The 27,250-nt window shown below is 38.1% G+C and overlaps 4 protein-coding genes across 4 annotated transcripts in view; all 4 read left to right on the forward strand.

Annotated features, from left to right (window-relative positions):
- The first annotated feature begins 4,478 nt into the window (after positions 1-4,478).
- On the forward strand, positions 4,479-8,661 carry LOC119491339 (zinc-binding protein A33-like). Its single transcript, XM_037775244.1, has 2 exons — positions 4,479-4,613; positions 4,723-8,661. The coding sequence occupies exon 2, from the start codon at positions 4,740-4,742 to the stop codon at positions 6,126-6,128; it is 1,389 nt and encodes a 462-aa protein (XP_037631172.1). The 5' UTR covers positions 4,479-4,613; positions 4,723-4,739; the 3' UTR covers positions 6,129-8,661.
- LOC119491326 (nuclear factor 7, brain-like) overlaps positions 4,540-27,250 on the forward strand; it is a 29,257-nt gene continuing 6,546 nt past the window's right edge. Inside the window, exon 1 of the mRNA XM_037775230.1 lies at positions 4,540-4,613. The gene's annotated coding sequence lies outside the window, so the exon portion shown is untranslated. The remainder of the gene's footprint in view (positions 4,614-27,250) is intronic.
- On the forward strand, positions 12,470-14,505 carry LOC119491351 (nuclear factor 7, brain-like). The gene is made up of 2 exons (XM_037775270.1): positions 12,470-12,720; positions 12,830-14,505. Exon 2 carries the CDS (start codon positions 12,847-12,849, stop codon positions 14,233-14,235), a length of 1,389 nt encoding a protein of 462 aa, XP_037631198.1. The 5' UTR covers positions 12,470-12,720; positions 12,830-12,846; the 3' UTR covers positions 14,236-14,505.
- On the forward strand, positions 21,337-23,161 carry LOC119491346 (nuclear factor 7, ovary-like). The gene is made up of 2 exons (XM_037775257.1): positions 21,337-21,535; positions 21,645-23,161. Exon 2 carries the CDS (start codon positions 21,662-21,664, stop codon positions 23,048-23,050), a length of 1,389 nt encoding a protein of 462 aa, XP_037631185.1. The 5' UTR covers positions 21,337-21,535; positions 21,645-21,661; the 3' UTR covers positions 23,051-23,161.

Consider the following 27,250-nt stretch of genomic DNA (forward strand, 5'->3'; position numbering starts at 1 on the left):
GAAAGGTCATGTTCCTGGTTTAGATTTGATAGGTATGGAGACTGGAGCCTTAATTGAATATCTTTTTGATAATGTTTTTGCATTTGCTGAATTTCTTTCTAAAGCATGGGACAGGAGAAGAAAAGCAATATACAATAGATAAATTCCTCCGACTCTGATGACTTTTTTTTGTCATGATTGGATGTGTATATGTGTCTTGTGTTTAGGGGGCTGTGATTGTATATCTGTGACTGTTTATTTGTTGTGTTTTCATTGTGGGATGTATCCTGGAGCATTATTTGTGGGAGGTTCACGTGTGCGATTATGTCTGGATAATGTTTAATTTTCTGTTTGGATGATGCTGGTGTATTGTGCTGTTAGATGATGGTGGTCTAACATGCTGGGATGTTTGTTTGTTTTGTTGTTTGTTAATGTGTCTGAATAATCCCATGAGGGATGGGTAATGTAAATGATGAGACATGAAAATAAATTATTCAATCATTCATTCATTCATTCATTCATTCATTCATTCATTCATTCATACATTCATACACTGCACATGTGTCATGCCCCATAGCTCAAGACCGTGTCCCAGCCTCTTTAAATAAGCCTTGGCCTAACCTTAACTATCTCGCAAGAGTTTCACAACTTGGGGGTTACCTTCTAGACACAACCAACATTTTACAAAGCTACAAACTGGAACTAAAAGATAACTGACACCACAGTGTAAAAGAGACGCAATAGCTCGAGACACAGGCTCAGACAGGGAGGCTGAAGACTATCAGATGAAAGCATCTCCTTTATTAATATTCCTTAATTTCCCTGAATGAATCATATCAAACGACTGACTGGAACTGAATTGGAACATATTGTCTTTACTTCATACTGTATAATCCACAAATGATGAGAAGCGATGGCATGACTTTAGGTTAACACTTCATTTTACAGGTCCGCAAATATCATGGTAATTAGGTGATAATTAGCAAATAACCTTTGGAATTACTGCCAAATTACCCCAATATTTACCTCAAAATGTATCGAAAATTACTTTATTATAAACATTATTTAATAATTATATTCCACTATTTCCCAATAGCTGGTAATTTATTTAATATATTTCCAGGAAAAGAATACAAAGTTAAATGATATGCTTTATTTCCATGTTTGCTGATAAATAGATAATAATTTGCAAATAACTTCTTTGAAATGTCTTTAAAAACTCCCTGAATCATTACATTAGCTACCAGGTCACATTTGTGTAATCAATAAGTCACACAATGGTGAGATTTGTGTCTGATCAGAAGTGTCTTCTATTAGTTTTGGTTTTCCACCTCCGATGAAGAGCAGCACACAGCCGCTTCTCAAGCCTAAGGGCCCTATTTTAACCTTTATGTGCTATTGTAGCATATAATTATTAAATAATGTTTATAATAAAGTAATTTTTGATAGATTTTGAGGTACATTTTGGGGTAATTTGGCAGTAATCCCAAAGAAATTTCAAATAGGTTAATTGCTAATTATCACCTAATTACCATGAAATTTGCAGACCTGTAAAATGACGTGTTACCGACTTTAGTTTAACATCTTTAATTTCAGCAGGTAAACTGCAGTCTGGAGGTCTTTTTAAATGTTGTGTAATGAGGAGAAGAACCTGCAGCAGGACTTCTTTTGATGATGTTTTATCACCATCTGCTGATCAAAGTGTGTTCAACTGAACAGGATTAAAATATCTGTATAATAATTGTTACATGTTCAATTCATATTCATATAATTTGATGAACATTTCACCACAATTGTTTAACTTTAATCATATTATTATTCTCAATATTAATATTATTAATAAGGTTTTATTTTTAAACACATTCCAAATATACTGTAACTACTATGAAACTTTGATTTGGATAATCAGTAAACAGCACTATTGGTTTCGCATTACATTACATTTATGCACACTGGTTTAATAGCTTTCTAAATGTGATGTTTTATTATTTGCATATGGGTCTATATGTTTCTACTGATAACTGTTCTTGTCTTTCTTTGATATTCTCGTGCTGCTGTAAAGCTAAATTTCCCTCCTGGGATCAATATAGTTTATTGTCTTTACCTAGTATTAATATTATTTAACATGCATATCAGATTACAGCTGATTTTTAGTTCATTAATATTCTTCTGAAAACATCCCTTTTTCATAAGTCTGTTTTTATTTCATATTTTTTCTGAATGACTCTTTTATTCATAATGTCTCTTTTCACAACAGCTGCGTTGTCACTAGTCAGCGCCCCCCTCCATCCTCAGACAATAACAATAAAGGAGAAAAATACCTTCATGAAACAAAAACAGACTTTTGAAAAAGATTATTAAAACAAAGAATTCTGATATTAAAATAAAATGAGCTCCAATAAAACTTGGAATGATGAAATAACAATGAGTTTAGTTTGAATATTATGTTAATTAGTGATGGATTTAACTCCAAAGGAAGTTCAGGGACATTTTCTCCTCTGATGTGAGCTTTTCAATAATCTGTTCACAGAGCTTTTTCCTGTTAAAAGTGTTTTTTTGGTTAAGTTTTTCCTCATTCGATGAGAGGGTCGTACTGTAAAGGACAGAGGGTGTCCTATCCTGTACAGATTGTAAAGCCTCTTTAGTTGTGATATTGAGTTTTACAAATAAAATTGACTTGACTTGACATTTCAATCATCTTTTCACAGAGCTGATCAGAGAGTTTCTTTGTCTTCATGTTGGAGGTTTTGTCCTGATAAAGTTACAGGTGCATTCATACCACAATCACCCTTCACCAACCACAGGTGATCTCAATTTAACTAATGATGTGATTTCTAAAACCACTCGGCTGCACCAGTGATGATTCAGGATTTATGTGTCACAGAGGTGGAAGAAGTACTCTGATATTTTACTTAGGTAAAAGTAGTAATACCACAGTGTAGAAATACTCTGTTACAAGTAAAAGCCTTCATTCAAAATTTTACTTAAGTAAAAGTACAAAAGTATTAGCATCAAAATATACTTAAAGTACCAAAAGTACTCATTATGCAGAATGGCCCATTTCAGAATAATACATATTATAGCACTGGATTAAAATTATTGGTGCAGCTGGTAAAGATGAAGCTCATTTGAATTACTTTATTCTACAATATAGTCAATATCAAATATTCTCGTCCAGTCTAGAAAATGATAGACGTGTTCATTTGATTGTAAAGTGTTCTATATAAAAACCAAGCAGCTCACAAACAGAGTTAAAAACAAGAAGATGTTTAGGCCTAATAAAACGTTGGGAGTGTTATTTTTCTCCATAGGCTTAGGTTGCCACTTCCTAAAGATGTTGATATAAAACCATGGTTCTAACTCACACAGGCCGGCCTCTACTGGACTCTATGGGTAATCCTCCAATCACCAGCATGAATTCACCCACTGAAAATTTGCATAAGCGCAGCCAGCCAATCAGAACGTACCAACCCGAATACGTTAGGACCCCACAGTATATAAAGGTAGCACACATGTCTACTTTCCTTTTTCTTTTCAGCGAATGGCGATTTGCCCACTGACTGCTCATCTCAACGGATAGAGGCGCCGCTTCAAGAACCTCGTCAGTGCCCGTCATGTCCCGGCCTGATCGCCTGGACGGATGTTTACGACGCCTGCTTCTAGTGCCTCAGCGCAGACCATGCAGAGAGCAGAGTTCAGCAGCCACCAGCCTTCTGAGCGCTGCCCAAGATTCGACGCCGTTGAAGTCCTCGCTCCAGCCGCCTACATTCTGTCGCTGCCTTCGGTCATCCCTGAGACAGAACCGGATCCACCATCGCAGCAGCCATTTCTTCCTGCTACGAGGGTTTTGTCAACAGACCGGTCTTTGGCCACCCTCTTATGAAGTGGTTTCTGCAGGGGGTCAGGAGACAACGCCTGGTGATGCGTGCCTCCTCCCCGCAGAGGGAACTGCCATTGGTGCTCGAGGCCTTGGTGAAGGGTTCCTTTGAGTCTCTGGAGTTTTGATATTTGAAGGTGGGTCGTTGTATCGACTGTTTTTTGTGTCTCATGCAGCTGAGTTGTAATGGGTAAGGTGAATCAGGTTCTCATTATTAATCACAGTCATTTATATCCATCACATCACTTTATGATCCATCAAGACCAAGCGATTTTCCATGTTATCCCTTACATACATTATTCTTTACTGTACATGCTGCCCCTTTCCCTCGATGTTCCATGGTCCCCCATTCCCAGAATACTCCCAGGATTTTACTAAATTATATTTTATCTCCTCCACTACATTCAACTTTTATTCCATCTTCTTTTGATCATTAACATGTTGCATCAGCCTGCTGCTCACTATCAGTTTACACATCCAGAAATAAATCATGTGTTACATGTGAAGCAACAACATTTAGCAGAGGAAGTCTGACTAAAGCTCCACCCTCACCAGACTCACCTGATAAACCAGACAAACCAGGAAACAGTTTGTTATTCTTCCTCACTAAAGAGAGTCACAGAGACTGAAAACCAGACGATCAGATTCACCTTCAGAACAAACTAACAACTTCATCTGAGTGAGTTCATCTACAGGAGAGAAAAGTGGAAAACTACAACACTGCTGCTTCAACCTGCTGACGCTCCACACACTGAAGGTGAGTTTGACTAAAAACACGACTCAAAGTGAAGGTCAATGTCAGTGAAGCTAGTAGAGGAGGGAGGGGAGCCATGACTGACTGTACTTTCTGTCTGCTGTGTTTTCAGCTTCACTCAGAGACTAAATGGCTTCCAGATCAGAGGAGGATTTCTGCTGTTCGGTCTGTCATGACGTCTTTAGAGATCCTGTTGTTCTGTCATGTAGCCACAGCTTCTGTAAAGACTGTCTGAAGAACTGGTGGAGAGAGAAACCAACATGCGAGTGTCCAATTTGTAAAACAATATCTTCAACGTCAGAACCACCTTTAAACCGGGTGTTAAAGAACCTGTGTGAGGTCTTCTTACAGGAGAGAGATCAGAGAGCTTCAGAGGCTCTCTGCAGTCTGCACTCTGAGAAACTCAAACTCTTCTGTCTGGACCATCAGCAGCCAGTGTGTGTCGTCTGCAGAGATTCAGAAAAACACACCAACCACAGATTCAGACCCATCGATGAAGCTGCACGACAACACAAGAAGAAACTTCAGGAAACTCTGGAGCCCTTAAAGGAGAAGTTAAAGGTTTTTGAACAAGTTAAAGTGAAGTCTGATCAAACAGCAGAACACATGAAGGTCCAGGCCAGGAGCACAGAGAGGAAGATTAAGGAGCAGTTTAAGAAGCTTCACCAGTTTCTAGAAGAGGAAGAGGAGGCCAGGATCTCTGCACTGAGGGAGGAAGAGGAGCAGAAGAGTCAGATGATGAAGGAGAAGGTGGAGGCTCTAAGCAAAGAGATAGCAGCTCTTTCAGACACAATCAGAACCACAGAGGAGGAGCTGAGAGCTGAAGACGTCTCATTCCTGCACAACTACAAGGCTGCAGTGGAAAGAGTCCAGCAGCGCCCCCTGCTGGAGGATCCACAGCTGCTCTCAGGAGCTCTGATAGACGAGGCCAAACACCTGGGCAACCTGACCTTCAACATCTGGAAGAAGATGAAGGAGATGGTCTCCTACACTCCTCTGATTCTGGATCCAAACACTGCTCATCCAGTATTCATCCTGTCTGAAGATCTGACCAGTGTGAGAGAAGGAGAGGAACAGCAGCTTCCTGATAATCCAGAGAGGTTTGATAAATACATCTCTGTCCTGGGCTCTGAGGGCTTTAACTCTGGGACTCACAGCTGGGATGCCGAGGTTGGAGACAATACAGACTGGTTACTGGGTGTGTCAGCAGAGTCTGTCCAGAGGAAGGGACCCATACAGTCTGGATTTTGGGCAATAGGGTTCTATGAAGGTAAATACTCAGCAGAGTCACCACCAGATCCATCCACTGATCTCAGAGTCCAGAAGAAGCTCCAGAGGATCAGAGTGAATCTGGACTGGAACAGAGGAAAGCTGTCGTTCTCTGATCCTGATACTAACACACACATACACACCTTCACACACACTTTCACTGAGAAGCTGTTTCCATTCATTAACACTGATGATAAACTGAATATATTACCACTGAAGGTCTGTGTGACAGTGGAACAGAGCAGTTAAAGAGGATGATTATATTCATCATGTTGTTTGTTTCTTAATGGGAAAGTCACTGAATTGAACCTCTTAACCTGCACCTGTCCTCCTGCTGACTCATTATTCCAAAGAGATGTTTATTTTTGTTTTATTTTCTTCATAGTTTTCTTTTGGTTGTTGTTTAGTTGTTTTGTTTCGATTGTCGACGTTTTCATAAGTAAAATTATTTCATTTAGTTTCTGATCTTCATGTTTGGTTTGTTTTCAGCATTTTCTATTTTATCGATAATGTTTCATTTTAGATTGTTCATCTTGATTCCTGCTGCAGTGCCTGTTCGGAGCACGTGCCCGTTGCTTGGCCCCCAGATGTGCTGCTTGCAGTACATTAAAACCAATATTTAATTACATGAAATGTTTACAATATGTACATTTAGGCATATAAAATTATCCAAAATATATGTACACGTTTCTATTTGATGTCATGAAGACAAGATGACTGAATGAAAACACAGTTTAGTCAGAGGAGTAGTCGTTCTATTTAAGGTGGACATGTCAGTTTTAAGGTGGACTTATCAGTTTAGGTTCAGACTCTATGTAATGTTGGTGATTTAAGAACGGGAAAACAAATATAAAGATCAGAGAATAAGTGAAATGACTACATACGAAGACAGAAAATAAACTTACACTGAAAACAAACACTAATTTGCCAATAAATAAATCCCACAAAAATAAAATAAAAACAGTTTAAAAGGTTCCAAATCACCAGTAAGTGAAAGTAACATCTCCATTTACAACGGCTGATGGGAATGTAATTAGTTCTGCATGTATTTAAACCAATGTCTCGGGACAAATTGAAATGTTGACCTGATGATGGAGCTAGATGAAAAGTCAGTTATTATAGTTATTATAATTCATCCTGAGGGGAACATGAATGTTTCTAGAACATTTCATGTCCATCCATTTAATAGTTGTTGAGATATTTTAGTCTGAACCAAAGTGGTGGACCGACAGAACTGATCAATCATAATGAACTGTGAAGGCTGCTTTAGTGGTGAAATGTTAACAAAGTTAAGAGAACAGCTTTTACAAGACGGTCGTGTCTAGAAGCCCCCGAGTCGCGAAAACTCTCACGAGACTCGCTGCCAGATGACCTTTCCTGACCTTAACCGTTCAAGGTCAATGCCTAACCCAAGGGGGAGAAAAAAGGAGATGTCACGCGTCATCATCGCGTCATATCATTGGGGTTCAACACATGCAGTCAAATCTGGTCTGCACTCGCCGAAATTGAGCCAATAGCAACGAATTACTACAGCTCCAGTTACACTGTTTGATTTTGTTGATCATGATCTCCTAAAATTTAAGCTTTACCAAATAGGGGTTAATGGAAAATTCTATCAAGCCGTTAACCCTTTATATAGGGCACCTGTTGCTTGTGTGAAAGTGAATGAATATCATACAGAATGGTTTCCGACGCCCTCTGGTGTTAAGCAAGGTGATATTTTATCACCAACATTATTTGCTGTTTTTATTAATGATCTGGCAAGAGAGATAAAGCAGCTGGGGAAAGGGGTTTTATGTGGCCGTGTACTTGTGAACATTCTTCTTTATGCTCATGATATTATTTTACTGTCAGAGAATGAGGAAGATTTACAAGCAATGCTGACATGTGTTGATGGATGGTGTAAAAAGTGGAGATTTTATGTCAATAATAAAAAAACATTATGCATTTTGGAAAACCAGGTAGAGAAAGGAGTAGTTTTCAGTTTTGCGTTGGTGAGAAACAACTTGAGTTTACAGATAAATAGAATTATCTTGGCTTTCTTTAGATGATAGTATGTCTTGTTTACATGGTGCATCAGTTCTAGCAGACTCAGCAAGTAGAGCATTGGGGGGTTTATAGATAAAACTAAAATGATGAGCGATATGGGTTATTCTACATATTCCAAACTGTATCAAACATGTGTTTGTCCTGTCTGTCCTGACTTTGCCAATACTGTGAACTAAATGAGGTTGAGAATGAAATTAATTTCATTTTATTTTGTCCTTTGTATCATGATTTACAACAAATATTATTTTAGAAAAGTTCATGTTCCTGTTTTAGATTTGATAGGAATGGAGACTGGAGCCTGAATTGAATATCTTTTTTATAATGTTTTTGCATTTGCTGAATTTCTTTCTAAAGCATGGGAAAAGAGAAGAAAAGCAACATACAATAGATAAATTCCTCCGACTCTGATGCCTTTTTTTGTCATGATTGGATGTGTGTATGTGTCTTGTGCTTAGGGGGCTGTGATTGTATATCTGTGACTGTTTATTTGTTGTGTTTTCATTGTGGGATGTATCCTGGAGCATTATTTGTGGGAGGTTCACCTGTGCGATTATGTCTGGATGATGTTTAATTTTCTGTTTGGATGATGCTGGTGTATTGTGCTGTTAGATGATGGTGGTCTAACATGCTGGGATGTTTGTTTGTTTTGTTGTTTGTTAATGTGTCTGAATAATCCCATGAGGGATGGGTTATGTAAATGATGAGACATGAAAATAAATTATCCATTCATTCATTCATTCACTGCACATGCGTCATGCCCCATAGCGCAAGACCGTGTCCCAGCCTCTTTAAATAAGCCTTGGCCTAACCTTAACTATCTCGCAAGAGTTTCACAACTTGGGGGTTACCTTCTAGACACAACCAACATTTTACAAAGCTACAAACTGGAACTAAAAGATAACTGACACCACAGTGTGAAAGTGACGCAAAAGCTCGAGACACAGGCTGAGACAGGGAGGCTGAAGACTATCAGATGAAAGCATCTCCTTTATTAATATTCCTTAATTTCCCTGAATGAATCATATCAAACGACTGACTGGAACTGAATTGGAACATATTGTCTTTACTTCATACTGTATAATCCACAAATGATGAGAAGCGATGGCATGACTTTAGGGTAACACTTCATTCTACAGGTCCGCAAATTTCATGGTAATTAGGTGATAATTAGCAAATAACCTTTGGAATTACTGCTAAATTATCCCAACATTTACCTAAAATTCATCAAAAATTACTTTATTATAAAAATTATCTCATAATTATATTTCGCTATTTCCCAATAGCTTGTAATTTATTTAATATATTTCCAGGAAAAGAATATAAAGTTAATTGATATGCTTTATTTCCATGTCTGCTGGTAAATAGATAATAATTAGCAAATAACGTCTTTGAAATGTCTTTAAAAACTCCCTGAATCATGACATTAGCTACCAGGTTACATTTGTGTAATCAATAAGTCACACAATGGTGAGATTTGTGTCTGATCAGAAGTGTCTTCTATTAGTTTTGGTTTTCCACCTCCGATGAAGAGCAGCACACAGCCGCTTCTCAAGCCTAAGGGCCTTATTTTAACCATTATATGCTGTTGTAGCATATAATTATTAAATAATGAATATAATAAAGTAATTTTTGATAGATTTTGGGGTAATTTAGCAGTAATTCTAAAAAAATTTCACATAGATTACTTGCTAATGATCACCTAATTACCATGAAATTTTCAGACCTGTAAAATGACGTGTTACCGACTTTAGTTTAACATCTTTAATTTCAGCAGGTAAACTGCAGTCTGGAGGTCTTTTTAAATGTTGTGTAATGAGGAGAAGAACCTGCAGCAGGACTTCTTTTGATGATGTTTTATCACCATCTGCTGATCAAAGTGTGTTCAACTGAACAGGATTAAAATATCTGTATAATAATTGTTACATGTTCAATTCATATTTATATAATTTGATGAACATTTCACCACAAGTGTTTAACTTCAATCATATTATTATTCTCAATATTAATATTATTAATAAGGTTTTATTTTTAAACATATTCCAAATATACTGTAACTACTATGAAACTGTGATTTGGATAATCAGAAAACAGCACTATTGGTTTTGCATTACATTACATTTATGCACACTGGTTTAATAGCTTTCTAAATGTGATGTTTTATTATCTGCATATGGGTCTATATTTTTCTACTCATAACTGTTCTTGTCTTCCTTTGATATTCTTGTGCTGCTGTAAAGCTAAATTTCCCTCCTGGGATCAATATAGTTTATTGTCTTTAATTAGTATTAATATTATTTAACATATCAAATTACAAATGATTTTTAGTTTATTAAAGATTCTTCTGAAAACATCCCTTTTTCATAAATCTGTTTTTAATTTCATATTTTTTCCGACTGACACTTTTATTCATAATGTCTCTTTTCACAACAGCTGCGTTGTCACTAGTCAGCGCCCCCCTCCATCCTCAGACAATAACAATAAAGGAGAAAAATACCTTCATGAAACAAAAACAGACTTTTGAAAAAGATTATTAAATAAAGAATTCTGTTATTAAAATAAAATGAGCTCCAATAAAACTTGGAATGATGAAATAACAATGAGTTTAGTTTGAATATTATGTTAATTAATGATGGATTTAACTCCAAAGGAAGTTCAGTGACATTTTCTCCTCTGATGTGAGCTGTTCAATAATCTGTTCACACAGCTTTTCCCTGTTTAAAGTTTTTTTTGGTTAAGTTTTTCCTCATCCGATGAGAGGGTCGTACTGTAAAGGACAGAGGGTGTCGTATCCTGTACAGATTGTAAAGCCTCTTTATTTGTGATATTGAGTTTTACAAATAAAATTGACTTGACTTGACATTTCAATCATCTTTTCACAGAGCTGATCAGAGAGTTTCTTTGTCTTCATGTTGGAGGTTTTGTAAAAAAGGTACAGGTGCATTTATACCACAATCACCCTTCACCAACCACAGGTGATCTCCATTTAACTAATGATGTGATTTCTAAAACCACTCGGCTGCACCAGTGATGATTCAGGATTTATGTTTCACAGAGGTGGAAGAAGTACTCTGATCTTTTACTTAAGTAAAAGTAGTAATACCACACTGTAGAAATACTCTGTTACAAGTAAAAGCCTTCATTCAAAATTTGACTTAAGTAAAAGTACAAAAGTATTAGCATCAAAATATACTTAAAGTACCAAAAGTACTCATTATGCAGAATGTACCATTTCAGGATAATACATATTATAGCACTGGATTAAAATTATTGGTGCAGCTGGTAAAGATGAAGCTCATTTGAATTACTTTATTCTACAATATAGTCAATATCAAATATACTCGTCTAGTCTAGAAAATGATAGACGTGTTCATTTGATTATAAAGTGTTCTATATAAAAACCAAGCAGCTCATAAACAGAGTTAAAAACAAGAAGATGTTTAGGCCTAATAAAACGTTGGGAGTGTTATTTTTCTCCATAGGCTTAGGTTGCCACTTCCTAAAGATGTTGATATAAAACCATGGTTCTAACTCACACAGGCCGGCCTCTACTGGACTCTATGGGTAATCCTCCAATCACCAGCATGAATTCACCCACTGAAAATTTGCATAAGCGTAGCCAGCCAATCAGAACGTACCAACCCGAATACGTTAGGACCCCACAGTATATAAAGGTAGCACACATGTCTACTTTCCTTTTTCTTTTCAGCGAATGGCGATTTGCCCACTGACTGCTCATCTCAACGGATAGAGGCGCCGCTTCAAGAACCTCGTCAGTGCCCGCCATGTCCCGGCCTGATCGCCGGGACGGATGTTTACAACACCTGCTTCTAGTGCCTCAGTGCAGACCATGCAGAGAGCAGAGTTCAGCAGCCACCAGCCTTCTGAGCGCTGCCCAAGATTCGATGCCGTTGAAGTCCTCGCTCCAGCCGCCTACATTCTGCCGCTGCCTTCGGTCATCCCTGAGACAGAGCCGGATCCACCATCGCAGCAGCCATTTCTTCCTGCTACGAGGGTTTTGGCGATAGACCGGTCTTTGGCCACCCTCTCATGAAGCGGTTTCTGCAGGGGGTCAGGAGACAACGCCTGGTGATGCGTGCCTCCTCCCCGCAGTGGGAACTGCCATTGGTACTCGAGACCTTGGTGAAGGGTTCCTTTGAGTCTCTGGAGTTTTGATATTTGAAGGTGGGTCGTTGTATCGACTGTCTGTGTGTGTCTCATGCAGCTGACTTGTAATGGGTAAGGTGAATCAGGTTCTCATTATTAATCACAATCATTTATATCCATCACATCACTTTATGATCCATCAAAACCAAGCAATTTTCCATGTTACCCCTTACATACATTATTCTTTACTGTACATGCTGCCCCTTTCCCTCGATGTTCCATGGTCCCCCATTCCCAGAATATTCCCAAGATTTTACTAAATTATATTTTATCTCCTCCACTACATTCAAACATCTATTGAACATTAACTTGTTGCATCAGCCTGCTGCTCACTATCAGTTTACACATCCAAAAATGAATCATGTGTTACATGTGAAGCAACAACATTCAGCAGAGGAGGTGTGACAAAGCTTCACCCCTCACCAGACTCACCTGATAAACCAGACAAACCAGGAAACAGTTTGTTATTCTTCCTCATTAAAGAGAGTCACACAGACTGAAAACCAGACGATCAGATTCACCTTCAGAACAAACTAACAACTTCATCTGAGTGAGTTCATCTACAAGAGAGAAGAGTGGAAAACTACAACACTGCTGCTTCAACCTGCTGACGCTCCACACACTGAAGGTGAGTTTGACTAAAAACACGACTCAAAGTGAAGGTCAATGTCAGTGAAGCTAGTAGAGGAGGGAGGGGAGCCATGACTGACTGTACTTTCTGTCTGCTGTGTTTTCAGCTTCACTCAGAGACAAAATGGCTTCAAGATTAGAGGAGGATCTCTGCTGTCCGGTCTGTCATGACGTCTTTAGAGATCCTGTTCTTCTGTCATGTACCCACAGCTTCTGTAAAGACTGTCTGAAGAACTGGTGGAGAGAGAAACCAACACGTGAGTGTCCAGTTTGTAAAACAATATCTTCAACGTCAAAACCACCTTTAAACCGTGACTTAAAGAAAGCGTGTGAGACCTTCTTACAGGAGAGAGATCAGAGAGCTTCAGAGGCTCTCTGCAGTCTGCACTCTGAGAAACTCAGACTCTTCTGTCTGGACCATCAGCAGCCAGTGTGTGTCGTCTGCAGAGATTCAGAAAAACACACCAACCACAGATTCAGACCCATCGATGAAGCTGCACGACAACACAAGAAGGAACTTCAGGAAACTCTGGAGCCCTTAAAGGAGAAGTTAAAGGTTTTTGAACAAGTTAAAGTGAAGTCTGATCAAACAGCAGAACACATGAAGGTCCAGGCCCGACGCACAGAGAGGAAGATTAAGGAGCAGTTTAAGAAGCTTCACCAGTTTCTAGAAGAGGAAGAGGAGGCCAGGATCTCTGCTCTGAGGGAGGAAGAGGTGCAGAAGAGTCAGATGATGAAGGAGAAGATGGAGGCTCTGAGCAGAGAGATAGCAGCTCTTTCAGACACATTCAGAACCACAGAGGAGGAGCTGAGAGCTGAAGACGTCTCATTCCTGCACAACTACAAGGCTGCAGTGGAAAGAGTCCAGCAGCGCCCCCTGCTGGAGGATCCACAGCTGCTCTTAGGAGCTCTGATAGACGAGGCCAAACACCTGGGCAACCTGACCTTCAACATCTGGAACAAGATGAAGGAGATGGTCTCCTATACTCCTCTGATTCTGGATCCAAACACTGCTCATCCAAAACTCATCCTGTCTGAAGATCTGACCAGTGTGAGACGAGGAGAGGAACAACAGCTTCCTGATAATCCAGAGAGGTTTGGTAAACTCTGCTCTGTCCTGGGCTCTGAGGGCTTTAACTCTGGGACTCACAGCTGGGATGTCGAGGTTGGAGACAGTACAGACTGGTTTCTGGGTGTGTTAGCAGAGTCTGTCCAGAGGAAGGGATTCAAACGGTATGGATTATGGAGAATAGGGTTCTATGAAGGTAAATACTCAGCATGGTCAGCACCAGATCCATCCACTGATCTCAGAGTCCAGAAGAAGCTCCAGAGGATCAGAGTGAATCTGGACTGGAACAGAGGAAAGCTGTCGTTCTCTGATCCTGATACTAACACACACATACACACCTTCACACACACTTTCACTGAGAAGCTGTTTCCATACATTAGCTCTGCTGGTAAAGTGAATATATTACCACTGAAGGTCTGTGTGACAGTGGAACAGAGCAGTTAAAGAGGATGATTATATTCATCATGTTGTTTGTTTCTTAATGGGAAAGTCACTAAATTTGACCTCTTAACCTGCACCTGTCCTCCTGCTGACTCATTATTCCAAAGAGATGTTCATTTCTGTTTTATTTAATGTTTTTTTTATAGTTTTCTTTTTGTTGTTGTTTAGTTGTTTTGTTTCGATTGTCGACGTTTTCATATGTAAAATGATTTAATTTAGTTTCTGATCTTCATGTTTGGTTTATTTAGCATTTTCTTTCTTATCGATACTGTTTCATTTTAGATTTTGTTCATCTTGATTCCTGCTGCAGTGCCTGTTCGGAGCGTGTACCCGTTGCTTGGCCCCCAGATGTGCTGCTTGCAGTACATTAAAATCAATATTTAATTACATGAAATGTTTACAATATGTACAATATAGACATATGAAATTATCCAAAATATATGTACAAGTTTCTATTTGATGTCATGAAGACAAGATGACTGAATGAAAACACAGTTTAGTCAGAGGAGTAGTCGTTTTATTTAAGGTGGACATGTCAGTTTTAAGGTGGACTTATCAGTTTAGGTTCAGACTCTATGTGATGTTGGTGATTTAAGAACGGGAAAACAAATATAAAGATCAGAGAATAAGTGAAATGACTACATACGAAGACATAGACAATAAATTTACACTGAAAACAAAAACTAATTTGTCGCAAATAAATCCCAACAAAAATAAAATAAAAACAATTTGAAAGTTTCCAAATCACCAGTAAGTGAAAGTAACATCTCCATTTACAACGGCTGATGGGAATGTAATTAGTTCTGCAGGTATTTAAACCAATGTCTCGGGACAAATTGAAATGTTGACCTGATGATGGAGCTAGATGAAAAGTCAGTTATTATAGTTATTATAATTCATCCTGAGGGGAACATGAATGTTTCTAGAACATTTCATGTCCATCCATTTAATAGTTGTTGAGATATTTTAGTCTGGACCAAAGTGGTGGACCGACAGAACTGATCAATCATAATGAACTGTGAAGGCTGCTTTAGTGGTGAAATGTTAACAAAGTTAAGAGAACAGCTTTTACAAGACGGTCGTGTCTAGAAGCCCTCGAGTCACGAAAACTCTCATGAGACTCGCTGCCAGATGACCTTTCCTGACCTTAACCGTTCAAGGTCAATGCCTAACCCAAAGAGGGTGAAAAAAGGAGATGTCACGCGTCATCATCGTGTCATATCATTGGGGTTCAACACATGCAGTAAAATCTGGTCTGCACTCGCCGAAATTGAGCCAATAGCAACGAATTACTACAGCTCCAGTTACACTGTTTGATTTTGTTGATCATGATCTCCTAAAATTTAAGCTTTACCAAATAAGAGTTAATGGAAAATTCTATCAAGCCGTTAACTCTTTATATAGGGCACCTGTTGCTTGTGTGAAAGTGAATGACTATCATACAGAATGGTTTCCGACGCCCTCTGGTGTTAAGCAAGGTGATATTTTATCACCAACATTATTTGCTGTTTTTATTAATGATCTGGCAAGAGAGATAAAGCAGCTGGGGAAAGGGGTTTTATGTGGCCGTGTACTTGTGAACATTCTTCTTTATGCTCATGATATTATTTTACTGTTAAGAGAATGAGGAAGATTTAAAAGCAATGCTGACATGTGTTGATGGATGGTGTAAAAAGTGGAGACTTTATATCAATAAAAAAAAAAAAAAAAACGAGGCATTTTGGAAAACCAGGTAGAGAAAGGAGTAGTTTTCAGTTCAGCGTTGGTGAGAAACAACTTGAGTTTACAGATAAATAGAAGTATCTTGGCTTTCTTTAGATGATAGTATGTCTTGTTTACATGATGCATCAGTTCTAGCAGACTCAGCAAGTAGAGCATTGGGGGGTTTATAGGTAAAACTAAAATGATGAGCGATATGGGTTATTCTACATATTCCAAACTGTATCAAACATGTGTTTGTCCTGTCTGTCCTGACTTTGCCAATATTGTGAACTAAATGAGGTTGAGAACGAAATTCATTTCATTATATTTTGTCCTTTGTATCATGATTTTACGACAAATATTATTTAAAAAAGTTCATGTTCCTGGTTTAGATTTGATAGGTATGGAGACTGGAGCCTTAATTGAATATCTTTTTGATAATGTTTTTGCATTTGCTGAATTTCTTTCTAAAGCATGGGACAGGAGAAGAAAAGCAACATACAATAGAAACATTACTCCGACTCTGATGCCTTTTTTTTTGTCATGATTGGATGTGTGTATGTGTCTTGTGCTTAGGGGGCTGTGATTGTATATCTGTGACTGTTTATTTGTTGTGTTTTCATTGTGGGATGTATCCTGGAGCATTATTTGTGGGAGGTTCACGTGTGCGATTATGTCTGGATGATGTTTAATTTTCTGTTTGGATGACGCTGGTGTATTGTGCTGTTAGATGATGGTGGTCTAACATGCTGGAATGTTTGTTTGTTTTGTTGTTTGTTAATATGTATGAATAATCCCATGAGGGATGGGTAATGTAAATGACCAGAAATGAAAATAAATGACTCATTCATTCATTCATTCATTCATTCATACACTGCACATGTGTCATACCCCGTAGCTCACGACCGTGTCCGAGCCTCTTTAAATAAGACTTGGCCTAACCTTAACTATCTCGCAAGAGTTTCACAACTTGGGGGTTACCTTCTAGACACAACCAAAATTTTACAAAGCTACAAACTGGAACTAAAAGATAACTGACAGCACAGTGTAAAAGTGACGCAAAAGCTCGAGACACAGGCTGAGACAGGGAGGCTGAAGACTATCAGATGAAAGCATCTCCTTTATTAATATTCCTTAATTTCCCTGAATGAATCATATCAAACGACTGGCTGGAACTGAATTTGAACATATTGTCTTTACTTCATACTGTATAATCCACAAATGATGAGAAGCGATGGCATGACTTTAGGAAACACCTCATTTTACAGGTCCGCAAATTTCATGGTAATTAGGTGATAATTAGCAAATAACCTTTGGAATTACTGCCAAATTACCCCAATATTTACCTTAAATTCATCAAAAATTAATTTATTATAAACATTATTTAATAATTATTGTCCGCTATTTCCCAATAGCTGGTTATTTATTTAATATATTTCCAGGAAAAGAATACAAAGTTAATTGATGTGCTTTATTTCCATGTCTGCTGGTAAATAGATGATAATTTTTTTTTTTAAAAACTCCCTGAATCATTACATTAGCTACCAGGTTACATTTGTGTAATCAATAAGTCACACAATGGTGAGATTTGTGTCTGATCAGAAGTGTCTTCTATTAGTTTTGGTTTTCCACCTCCGATGAAGAGCAGCACACAGCCGCTTCTCAAGCCTAAGGGCCCTATTTTAACCATTATATGCTGTTGTAGCATATAATTATTAAATAATGTTTATAATAAAGTAATTTTTGATAGATTTTGAGGTACATTTTGGGGTAATTTTGCAGTAATTCCAAAGAAATTTCAAATAGGTTAATTGCTAATTATCACCTAATTACCATGAAATTTGCAGACCTGTAAAATGACGTGTTACCGACTTTAGTTTAACATCTTTAATTTCAGCAGGTAAACTGCAGTCTGGAGGTCTTTTTAAATGTTGTGTAATGAGGAGAAGAACCTGCAGCAGGACTTCTTTTGATGATGTTTTACCGCCATCTGCTGCTCAAAGTGTGTTAAACTGAACAGGATTAAAATATCTGTATAATAATTGTTACATGTTAAATTCATATTTATATAATTTGATGAACATTTCACCACAAGTGTTTAACTTCAATCATATTATTATTCTCAATATTAATATTATTAATAAGGTTTTATTTTTTTTATCTGGTGCTTAATTTAATTTATTTTGCATATATACTAATCCATATATAAACACACATTCAAAATATACTGTAACTACTATGAAACTTTGATTTGGATAATCAGAAAACAGCACTATTTGTTTTGCATTACATTACATTAATGCACACTGGTTTAATAGCTTTCTAAATGTGATGTTTTATTATCTGCATATGGGTCTATATTTTTCTACTCATAACTGTTCTTGTCTTTCTTTGATATTCTCGTGCTGCTGTAAAGCTAAATTTTCCTCCTGGGATCAATATAGTTTATTGTCTTTACTTAGTATTAATATTATTGAACATGCATATCAGATTACAGCTGATTTTTAGTTCATTAAAGATTCTTCTGAAAACATCCCTTTTTCAGAAGTCTGTTTTTATTTCATATTTTTTCTGAATGACTCTTTTATTCATAATGTCTCTTTTCACAACAGCTGCGTTGTCACTAGTCAGCGCCCCCCTCCATCCTCAGACAATAACAATAAAGGAGAAAAATACCTTCATGAAACAGAAACAGACTTTTGAAAAAGATTATTAAAATAAAGAATTCTGTAATTAAAATAAAATGAGCTCCAATAAAACTTGGAATGATGAAATAACAATGAGTTTAGTTTGAATATTATGTTAATTAATGATGGATTTAACTCCAAAGGAAGTTCAGTGACATTTTCTCCTCTGATGTGAGCTGTTCAATAGTCTGTTCACAGAGCTTTTCCCTGTTAAAAGGTTTTTTTGGTTAAGTTTTTCCTCATCCGATGAGAGGGTCGTACTGTAAAGGACAGAGGGTGTCGTATCCTGTACAGATTTTAAAGCCCCCTGAGTCAAATTTGTGATTTGTGATATTGAACTATACAAATATAGTATATAGTATATTTCAATCATCTTTTCATAGAGCTCATCGGAGAGTTTCTTTGTCTTCATGTTGGAGGTTTTGTCCTGATAAAGTTACAGGTGCATTTATACCACAATCACCCTTCACCAACCACAGGTGATCTCCATTTAACTGATGATGTGATTTCTAAAACCACTCGGCTGCACCAGTGATGATTCAGGATTTATAAACTGGGAAATAAAAGTTTGGAAACTTGTGTTTGGTGGATTATTTCTCTGTTGTTACAATGCTAATTGGCATTGTATTTTACATCGTTGGAAAGCCTGTTTATTTACCTTCGCAATGATGTCCAACTTGTAAGGATCATGCATTTGTGGGATGAGCGGCACAGCTGATTATGTGGGTAGCGCCCAAGAAAAATTTGCCAAAATGCTCCGTCAATGGTAAACAGTGTATTCTCCTGTTGGTGTTGACTCTTGTTTAGAGGTGTTTGGTGGATTGGATGACTGAACTCTCTATCAGTAACAAGGACCAAACAAGATATATTGGCAATTTTACACTTTATTCATTTAATACACCGTCAGGAGCCTCAGTAGTGGTGGAAGATCCATACGCAGCCACAACAGCCTGGCACCTCCTCTTCATGCTGGTCACCAACCTGGTCACACGTTGCTGTGGGATGGCGTTCCATTCCTCAACCAGGATTCGTTGCAGGTCAGCCAACAAGGTTGTGTTGGTCACTCTAACACGTACAGCACACCCAAGCTGATCCTACAAGTGTTGAATTGGGTTGAGGTCTGGACTCTTGGCAGGCCGTTCCATTCTCTCTACTCCCACATTGTGGAGGTAGTCTGTGATAACCCTGGCTCTGTGGGGGCGAGCATTGTCATCTTGGAGGATGAAGTTAGGTCCCAGATTGTGGAGATATGGGATCGCCACTGGCTGCAGAATCTCATCCCGACATCTCACTGCATTGAGATGGCCTTCAATGATGACAAGCCTTGTTTTGCCAGTGAGGGAGATGCTGCCCCACACCATGACACTGCCCCCACCAAAAGCTGTTACTCCATCGATTCAACAATCAGCATAGCGTTCTCCGCGTCGTCTCCATACTTTGACCCTGCCATCCGACTTTGGCAGACAGAACCTGGACTCATCACTGAACATGACATTCCCCCACATGTTCAGGTTCCATTGTCTGTGTTGTCGACACCAGCGCAAACGGGCCTGACGGTGAAGGGCAGTCATTGCAGGCTTCCTGGTAGCCTTATGAGAATACACTGTTTACCATTGGCAGAGCATTTTGGCAAATTTGTCTTGGGCGCTACCCACATAATCAGCTGTGCTGCTCATCCCACAAATGCATGATCCTTACAAGTTGGACATCATTGCGAAGGTAAATAAACAGGCTTTCCAACGATGTAAAATACAATGACCATTAGCATTGTAACAACAGAGAAATAATCCACCAAACACAAGTTTCCGAACTTTGTTTTTCCAGTATATATACACACACACAAACACCAAACACTGATCTCATACAGTATATATATATGTATATATATATACATATATATATAAGTCTATGGTATGTAGGCATACAGGTGTTTTAGATTCATGTTTATATTGATTTAAAAATCTTTAATTTATTACAATATTCACAACTTTAATGTTATAAAAGCGTAGAAACGTGGATTATTATTTTAATGTCAGAAGCCTTGATAAGAGTTTAGGGACGGCATACATCTAAATTTGTGGTTGTTGAAGTCTCGCATGCGTACGTCTACAACTGTGTGTCTGCGAGTTGCTCTGCGGCTCTGCAGGGGGATGATAACAGGCTCGTTGGAGATGAACTGCGCCTCGCCTGGAAAGTAGACGAGATCAGGCGGCAGCAGCAGGGGGTGGTGACTAAAAGGTGCGGTCAAGTTGGACAGTTTCCAGCTGATTCGAGCAGCCAGCACGGAATTTACAGGAAGTCACAGAAAAAGTGACTTCCTGTTAGATCAGATCTGTAGGCTACTTGTATTTTTCAGACCACGTTGGGATTTATTTATATTTCTTTGTAAATATATGTGGAAATGTTTGTGTGTCTGGCATTGGATTCTATCTTTTATTATTTTAATGTCCAACTTGTAAAGCACTTTGTAGTGAGTACTCATTTTGATAAGTGTTATATATAGATAACCTTCATTATTATAACAATTCTTATTATCAACCACACAAGATATGTTTGTTGATGAAACCTTCATTGCACAACATGAGACTAATACAATCTAGCGTTAAATATTACAATTTCCTGGCTCATCTCGAACGAGCCTATTGTTAGAAGCAACAACATTCAGCAGAGGAGATGTGACTAAAGCTCCACCCCTCACCAGACTCACCAGACTCACCAGACTCACCCTGAACAAAACCAGGAAACAGTTTGTTATTCTTCCTCACTAAAGAGAGTCACACAGACTGAAAACCAGACGATCAGATTCACCTTCAGAACAAACTAACAACTTCATCTGAGTGAGTTCATCTACAGGAGAGAAAAGTGGAAAACTACAACACTGCTGCTTCAACCTGCTGACGCTCCACACACTGAAGGTGAGTTTGACTAAAAACACGACTCAAAGTGAAAGTAAATATCAGTGAAGCTAGTAGAGGAGGGAGGGGAGCCATGACTGACTGTACTTTCTGTCTGCTGTATTTTCAGCTTCACTCAGAGACGAAATGGCTTCCAGATCAGAGGAGGATCTCTGCTGTCCGGTCTGTCATGACGTCTTTAGAGATCCTGTTCTCCTGTCATGTAGCTACAGCTTCTGTAAAGACTGTCTGAAGAACTGGTGGAGAGAGAAACCAACACACGAGTGTCCAATTTGTAAGAGGAGATCTTCAAAGCCAGAACCACCTTGTAACCGGGCCTTAAAGAACCTGTGTGAGGTCTTCTTACAGGATAGAGATCAGAGAGCTTCAGAGACTCTCTGCAGTCTGCACTCTGAGAAACTCAGACTCTTCTGTCTGGACCATCAGCAGCCAGTGTGTGTCGTCTGCAGAAATTCAGAAAAACACACCAACCACAGATTCAGACCCATCGATGAAGCTGCACGACAACACAAGAAGGAACTTCAGGAAACTCTGGAGCCCTTAAAGGAGAAGTTAAAGGTTTTTGAACAAGTTAAAGTGAAGTCTAATCAAACAGCAGAACACATGAAGGTCCAGGCCCGACGCACAGAGAGGAAGATTAAGGAGCAGTTTAAGAAGCTTCACCAGTTTCTAGAAGAGGAAGAGGAGGCCAGGATCTCTGCTCTGAGGGAGGAAGAGGAGCAGAAGAGTCAGATGATGAAGGAGAAGATGGAGGCTCTGAGCAGAGAGATAGCAGCTCTTTCAGACACATTCAGAGCCACAGAGGAGGAGCTGAGAGCTGAAGACGTCTCATTCCTGCACAACTACAAGGCTGCAGTGGAAAGAGTCCAGCAGCGCCCCCTGCTGGAGGATCCACAGCTGCTCTCAGGAGCTCTGATAGACGAGGCCAAACACCTGGGCAACCTGACCTTCAACATCTGGAACAAGATGAAGGGGATGGTCTCCTACACTCCTCTGATTCTGGATCCAAACACTGCTTATCCATTACTCATCCTGTCTGAAGATCTGACCAGTGTGAGAGGAGGAGAGGAACAGCAGCTTCCTGATAATCCAGAGAGGTTTGATAAAGACTGGTCTGTCCTGGGCTCTGAGAGCTTTAACTCTGGGACTCACAGCTGGGATGTCGAGGTTGGAGACAGTACAGTCTGGTTTCTGGGTGTGTCAGCAGAGTCTGTCCAGAGGAAGGGACCCATACAGTCTGGATTATGGGGAATATGGTTCTATAAAGGTAAATACTCAGCACGGTCACCACCAGCTCCAGCCACTGGTCTCAGAGTCCAGAAGAAGCTCCAGAGGATCAGAGTGAATCTGGACTGGAACGGAGGAAAGCTGTCGTTCTCTGATCCTGACACTAACACACACATACACACCTTCACACACACTTTCACTGAGAGACTGTTTCCATTCATTTGCACTGCTGGTAAACTGAATATATTACCACTGAAGGTCTGTGTGACAGTGGAACAGAGCAGTTAAAGAGGATGATTATATTCATCATGTTGTTTGTTTCTTAATGGGAAAGTCACTGAATTTAACCTCTTAACCTGCACCTGTCCTCCTGCTGACTCATTATTCCAAAGAGATGTTCATTTTCGTTTCACTTAATATTTTCTTCATAGTTTTCTTTTTGTTGTTGTTTAGTTGTTATGTTTCGATTGTCAACGTTTTCATATCTAAAATTATTTCATTTAGTTTCTGATCTTCATGTTTGGTTTGTTTAGCATTTTCTTTTTTATCGATACTGTTTCATTTTAGATTGTTCATCTTGATTCCTGCTGCAGTGCCTGTTCGGAGCGCGTGCCCGTTGCTTGGCCCCCAGATGTGCTGCTTGCAGTACATTAAAATCAATGTTTAATTACATGAAATGTTTACAATATGTACAATATAGACATATAAAATTATCCAAAATATATTAACAAGTTTCTATTTGATGTCATGAAGACAAGATGACTGAATGAAAACACAGTTTAGTCAGAGGAGTAGTCGTTCTATTTAAGGTGGACATGTCAGTTTTAAGGTGGACTTATCAGTTTAGGTTCAGACTCTATGTAATGTTGGTGATTTAAGAACGGGAAAACAAATATAAAGATCAGAGAATAAGTGAAATGACTACATGTAAAAAGATAGAGAATAGAAACTTACACTGAAAACAAAAACTAATTTGTCGCAAATAAATCCCAACAAAAATAAAATAAAAACAATTTAAAAGGTTCCAAATCACCAGTAAGTGAAAGTAACATCTCCATTTACAACGGCTGATGGGAATGTAATTAGTTCTGCAGGTATTTAAACCAATGTCTTGGGACAAATTGAAATGTTGACCTGATGATGGAGCTAGATGAAAAGTCAGTTATTATAGTTATTATAATTCATCCTGAGGGGAACACGAATGTTTCTAGAACATTTCATGTCCATCCATTTAATAGTTGTTGAGATATTTTAGTCTGGACCAAAGTGGTGGACCGACAGAACTGATCAATCATAATGAACTGTGAAGGCTGCTTTAGTGGTGAAATGTTAACAAAGTTAAGAGAACAGCTTTTACAAGACGGTCGTGTCTAGAAGCCCCCGAGTCGCGAAAACTCTCACGAGACTCACTGCCAGATGACATTTCCTGACCTTAACCGTTCAAGGACAATGCCTAACCCAAGGAGGGAGAAAAAAGGAGATGTCACGCGTCGTCATCGCGTCATATCATTGGGGTACAACACATGCAGTAAAATCTGGTCTGCACTCGCCGAAATTGAGCCAATAGCAACGAATTACTACAGCTCCAGTTACACTGTTTCATTTTGTTGATCATGACCTCCTAAAATTTAAGCTTTACCAAATAGGGGTTAATGGAAAATGATATCAAGCCGTTAACTCTTTATATAGGGCACCTGTTGCTTGTGTGAAAGTGAATGAATATCATACAGAATGGTTTCCGACGCCCTCTGGTGTTAAGCAAGGTGATATTTTATCACCAACATTATTTGTTGTTTTTATTAATGATCTGGCGAGAGAGATAAAGCAGCTGGGGAAAGGGGTTTTATGTGGCCGTGTTCTTGTAAACATTCTTCTTTATGCTGATGATATTATTTTACTGTCAGAGAATGAGGAAGATTTACAAGCAATGCTGACATGTGTTTATGGATGGTGTAAAAAGTAGAGACTTTATATCAATAAAAGAAAAACACAAATTATGCATTTTGGAAAACCAGGTAGAGAAAGGAGTAGTTTTCAGTTTTGCATTGGTGAGAAACAATTTGAGTTTACAGATAAATAGAAGTATCTTGGCTTTCTTTAGATGATAGTATGTCTTGTTTACATGATGCATCAGTTCTAGCAGACTCAGCAAGTAGAGCATTGGGGGGTTTATAGGTAAAACTAAAATGATGGGCGATATGGGTTATTCTACATATTCAAAACTGTATCAAACATGTGTTTGTCCTGTCTGTCCTGACTTTGCCAATATTGTGAACTAAATGAGGTTGAGAACGAAATTAATTTTATTATATTTTGTCCTTTGTATCATTTTTTATGACAAATATTATTTAAAAAAGTTCATGTTCCTGGTTCAGATTTGATAGGTATGGAGACTGGAGCCTCAATTGAATATCTTTTTGATAATGTTTTTGTATTTACTGAATGTCTTTCTAAAGCATGGAATAGGAGAAAAAAAGCAACATACAATAGATAAATTCCTCCGACTCTGATGCCTTTTTTTGTCATGATTGGATGTGTGTATGTGTCTTGTGCTTAGGGGGCTGTGATTGTATATCTGTGACTGTTTATGTGTTGTGTTTTCATTGTGGGATATATCCTGGAGCATTATTTGTGGGAGGTTCACGTGTGCGATTATGTCTGGATGATGTTTAATTTTCTGTTTGGATGATGCTGGTGTATTGTGCTGTTTGATGATGGTGGTCTAACATGCTGGGATGTTGGTTTGTTTTGTTGTTTGTTAATGTGTCTGAATAATCCCATGAGGGATGGGTAATGTAAATGACCAGAAATGAAAATAAATGATTCATTCATTCATTCATTCATTCATTCATTCTACACATGTGTCATACCCCATAGCTCAAGACCGTGTCCCAGCCTCTTTAAATAAGCCTTGGCCTAACCTTAACTATCTCGCAAGAGTTTCTCAACTTGGGGGTTACCTTCTAGACACAACCAAAATTTTACAAAGCTACAAACTGGAACTAAAAGATAACTGACACCACAGTATAAAAGTGAAACATTAGCTCGAGACACAGGCTGAGACAGGGAGGCTGAAGACTATCAGATGAAAGCATCTCCTTTATTAATATTCCTTAATTTCCCTGAATGAATCATATCAAACGACTGACTGGAACTGAATTGGAACATATTGTCTTTACTTCATACTGTATAATCCACAAATGATGAGAAGCGATGGCATGACTTTAGGGTAACACTTTATTCTACAGGTCCGCACATTTCATGGTAATTAGGTGATAATTAGCAAATAACCTTTGGAATTACTGCCAAATTATCCCAATATTTACCTCAAAATTCATCAAAAATTACTTTATTATAAACATTATTTAATAATTATATTCCACTATTTCCCAATAGCTGGTAATTTATTTAATATATTTCCAGGAAAAGAATACAAAGTTAATTGATGTGCTTTATTTCCATGTCTGCTGGTAAATAGATGATAATTAGCACATAACTTCTTTAAAATGTCTTTAAAAACTCCCTGAATCATTACATTAGCTACCAGGTTACATTTGTGTAATCAATAAGTCACACAATGGTGAGATTAGTGTCTGATCAGAAATGTCTTCTATTAGTTTTGGTTTCACACCTCCGATGAAGAGCAGCACACAGCCGCTTCTCAAGCCTAAGGGCCCTATTTTAACCATTATATGCTATTTTAGCATATAATTATTAAATAATGTTTATGATAAAATAATTTTTGATAGATTTTGAGGTACATTTTGGGGTAATTTGGCAGTAATTCCAAAGAAATTTCAAATAGGTTATTTGCTAATTATCACCTAATTACCATGAAATTTGCAGACCTGTAAAATGACGTGTTACCGACTTTAGTTTAACATCTTTAATTTCAGCAGGTAAACTGCAGTCTGGAGGTCTTTTTAAATGTTGTGTAATGAGGAGAAGAACCTGCAGCAGGACTTCTTTTGATGATGTTTTATCACCATCTGCTGATCAAAGTGTGTTCAACTGAACAGGATTAAAATATCTGTATAATAATTGTTACATGTTAAATTCATATTCATATAATTTGATGAACATTTCACCACAAGTGTTTAACTTTAATCATATTATTATTCTCAATATTAATATTATTAATAAGGTTTTATTTTTTCATCTTGTGCTTAATTTAATTTATTTTCATATATACGAATCCATATATAAACACACATTCCAAATATACTGTAACTACTATGAAACTTTGATTCGGATAATCAGAAAACAGCACTATTGGTTTTGCATTACATTATATTTATGCACACTGGTTTAATAGCTTTCTAAATGTGATGTTTTATTATTTGCATATGGGCCTATATTTTTCTACTCATAACTGTTCTTGTCTTCCTTTGATATTCTCATGCTGCTGTAAAGCTAAATTTCCCTCCTGGGATCAATATAGTTTATTGTCTTTACTTAGTATTAATATTATTTAACATGCGTATCAAA

Source organism: Sebastes umbrosus, chromosome 1, assembly GCF_015220745.1.
Source record: "Sebastes umbrosus isolate fSebUmb1 chromosome 1, fSebUmb1.pri, whole genome shotgun sequence".
Classification (NCBI taxonomy): domain Eukaryota; kingdom Metazoa; phylum Chordata; class Actinopteri; order Perciformes; family Sebastidae; genus Sebastes; species Sebastes umbrosus.

What these genes read in the sequence shown, in the direction of transcription:
- LOC119491351 (XM_037775270.1), top strand. Translation starts at nt 12,847, where the DNA reads ATGGCTTCAAGATTAGAGGAGGATCTCTGCTGTCCGGTCTGTCATGAC.
- LOC119491346 (XM_037775257.1), top strand. Translation starts at nt 21,662, where the DNA reads ATGGCTTCCAGATCAGAGGAGGATCTCTGCTGTCCGGTCTGTCATGAC.
- LOC119491339 (XM_037775244.1), top strand. Translation starts at nt 4,740, where the DNA reads ATGGCTTCCAGATCAGAGGAGGATTTCTGCTGTTCGGTCTGTCATGAC.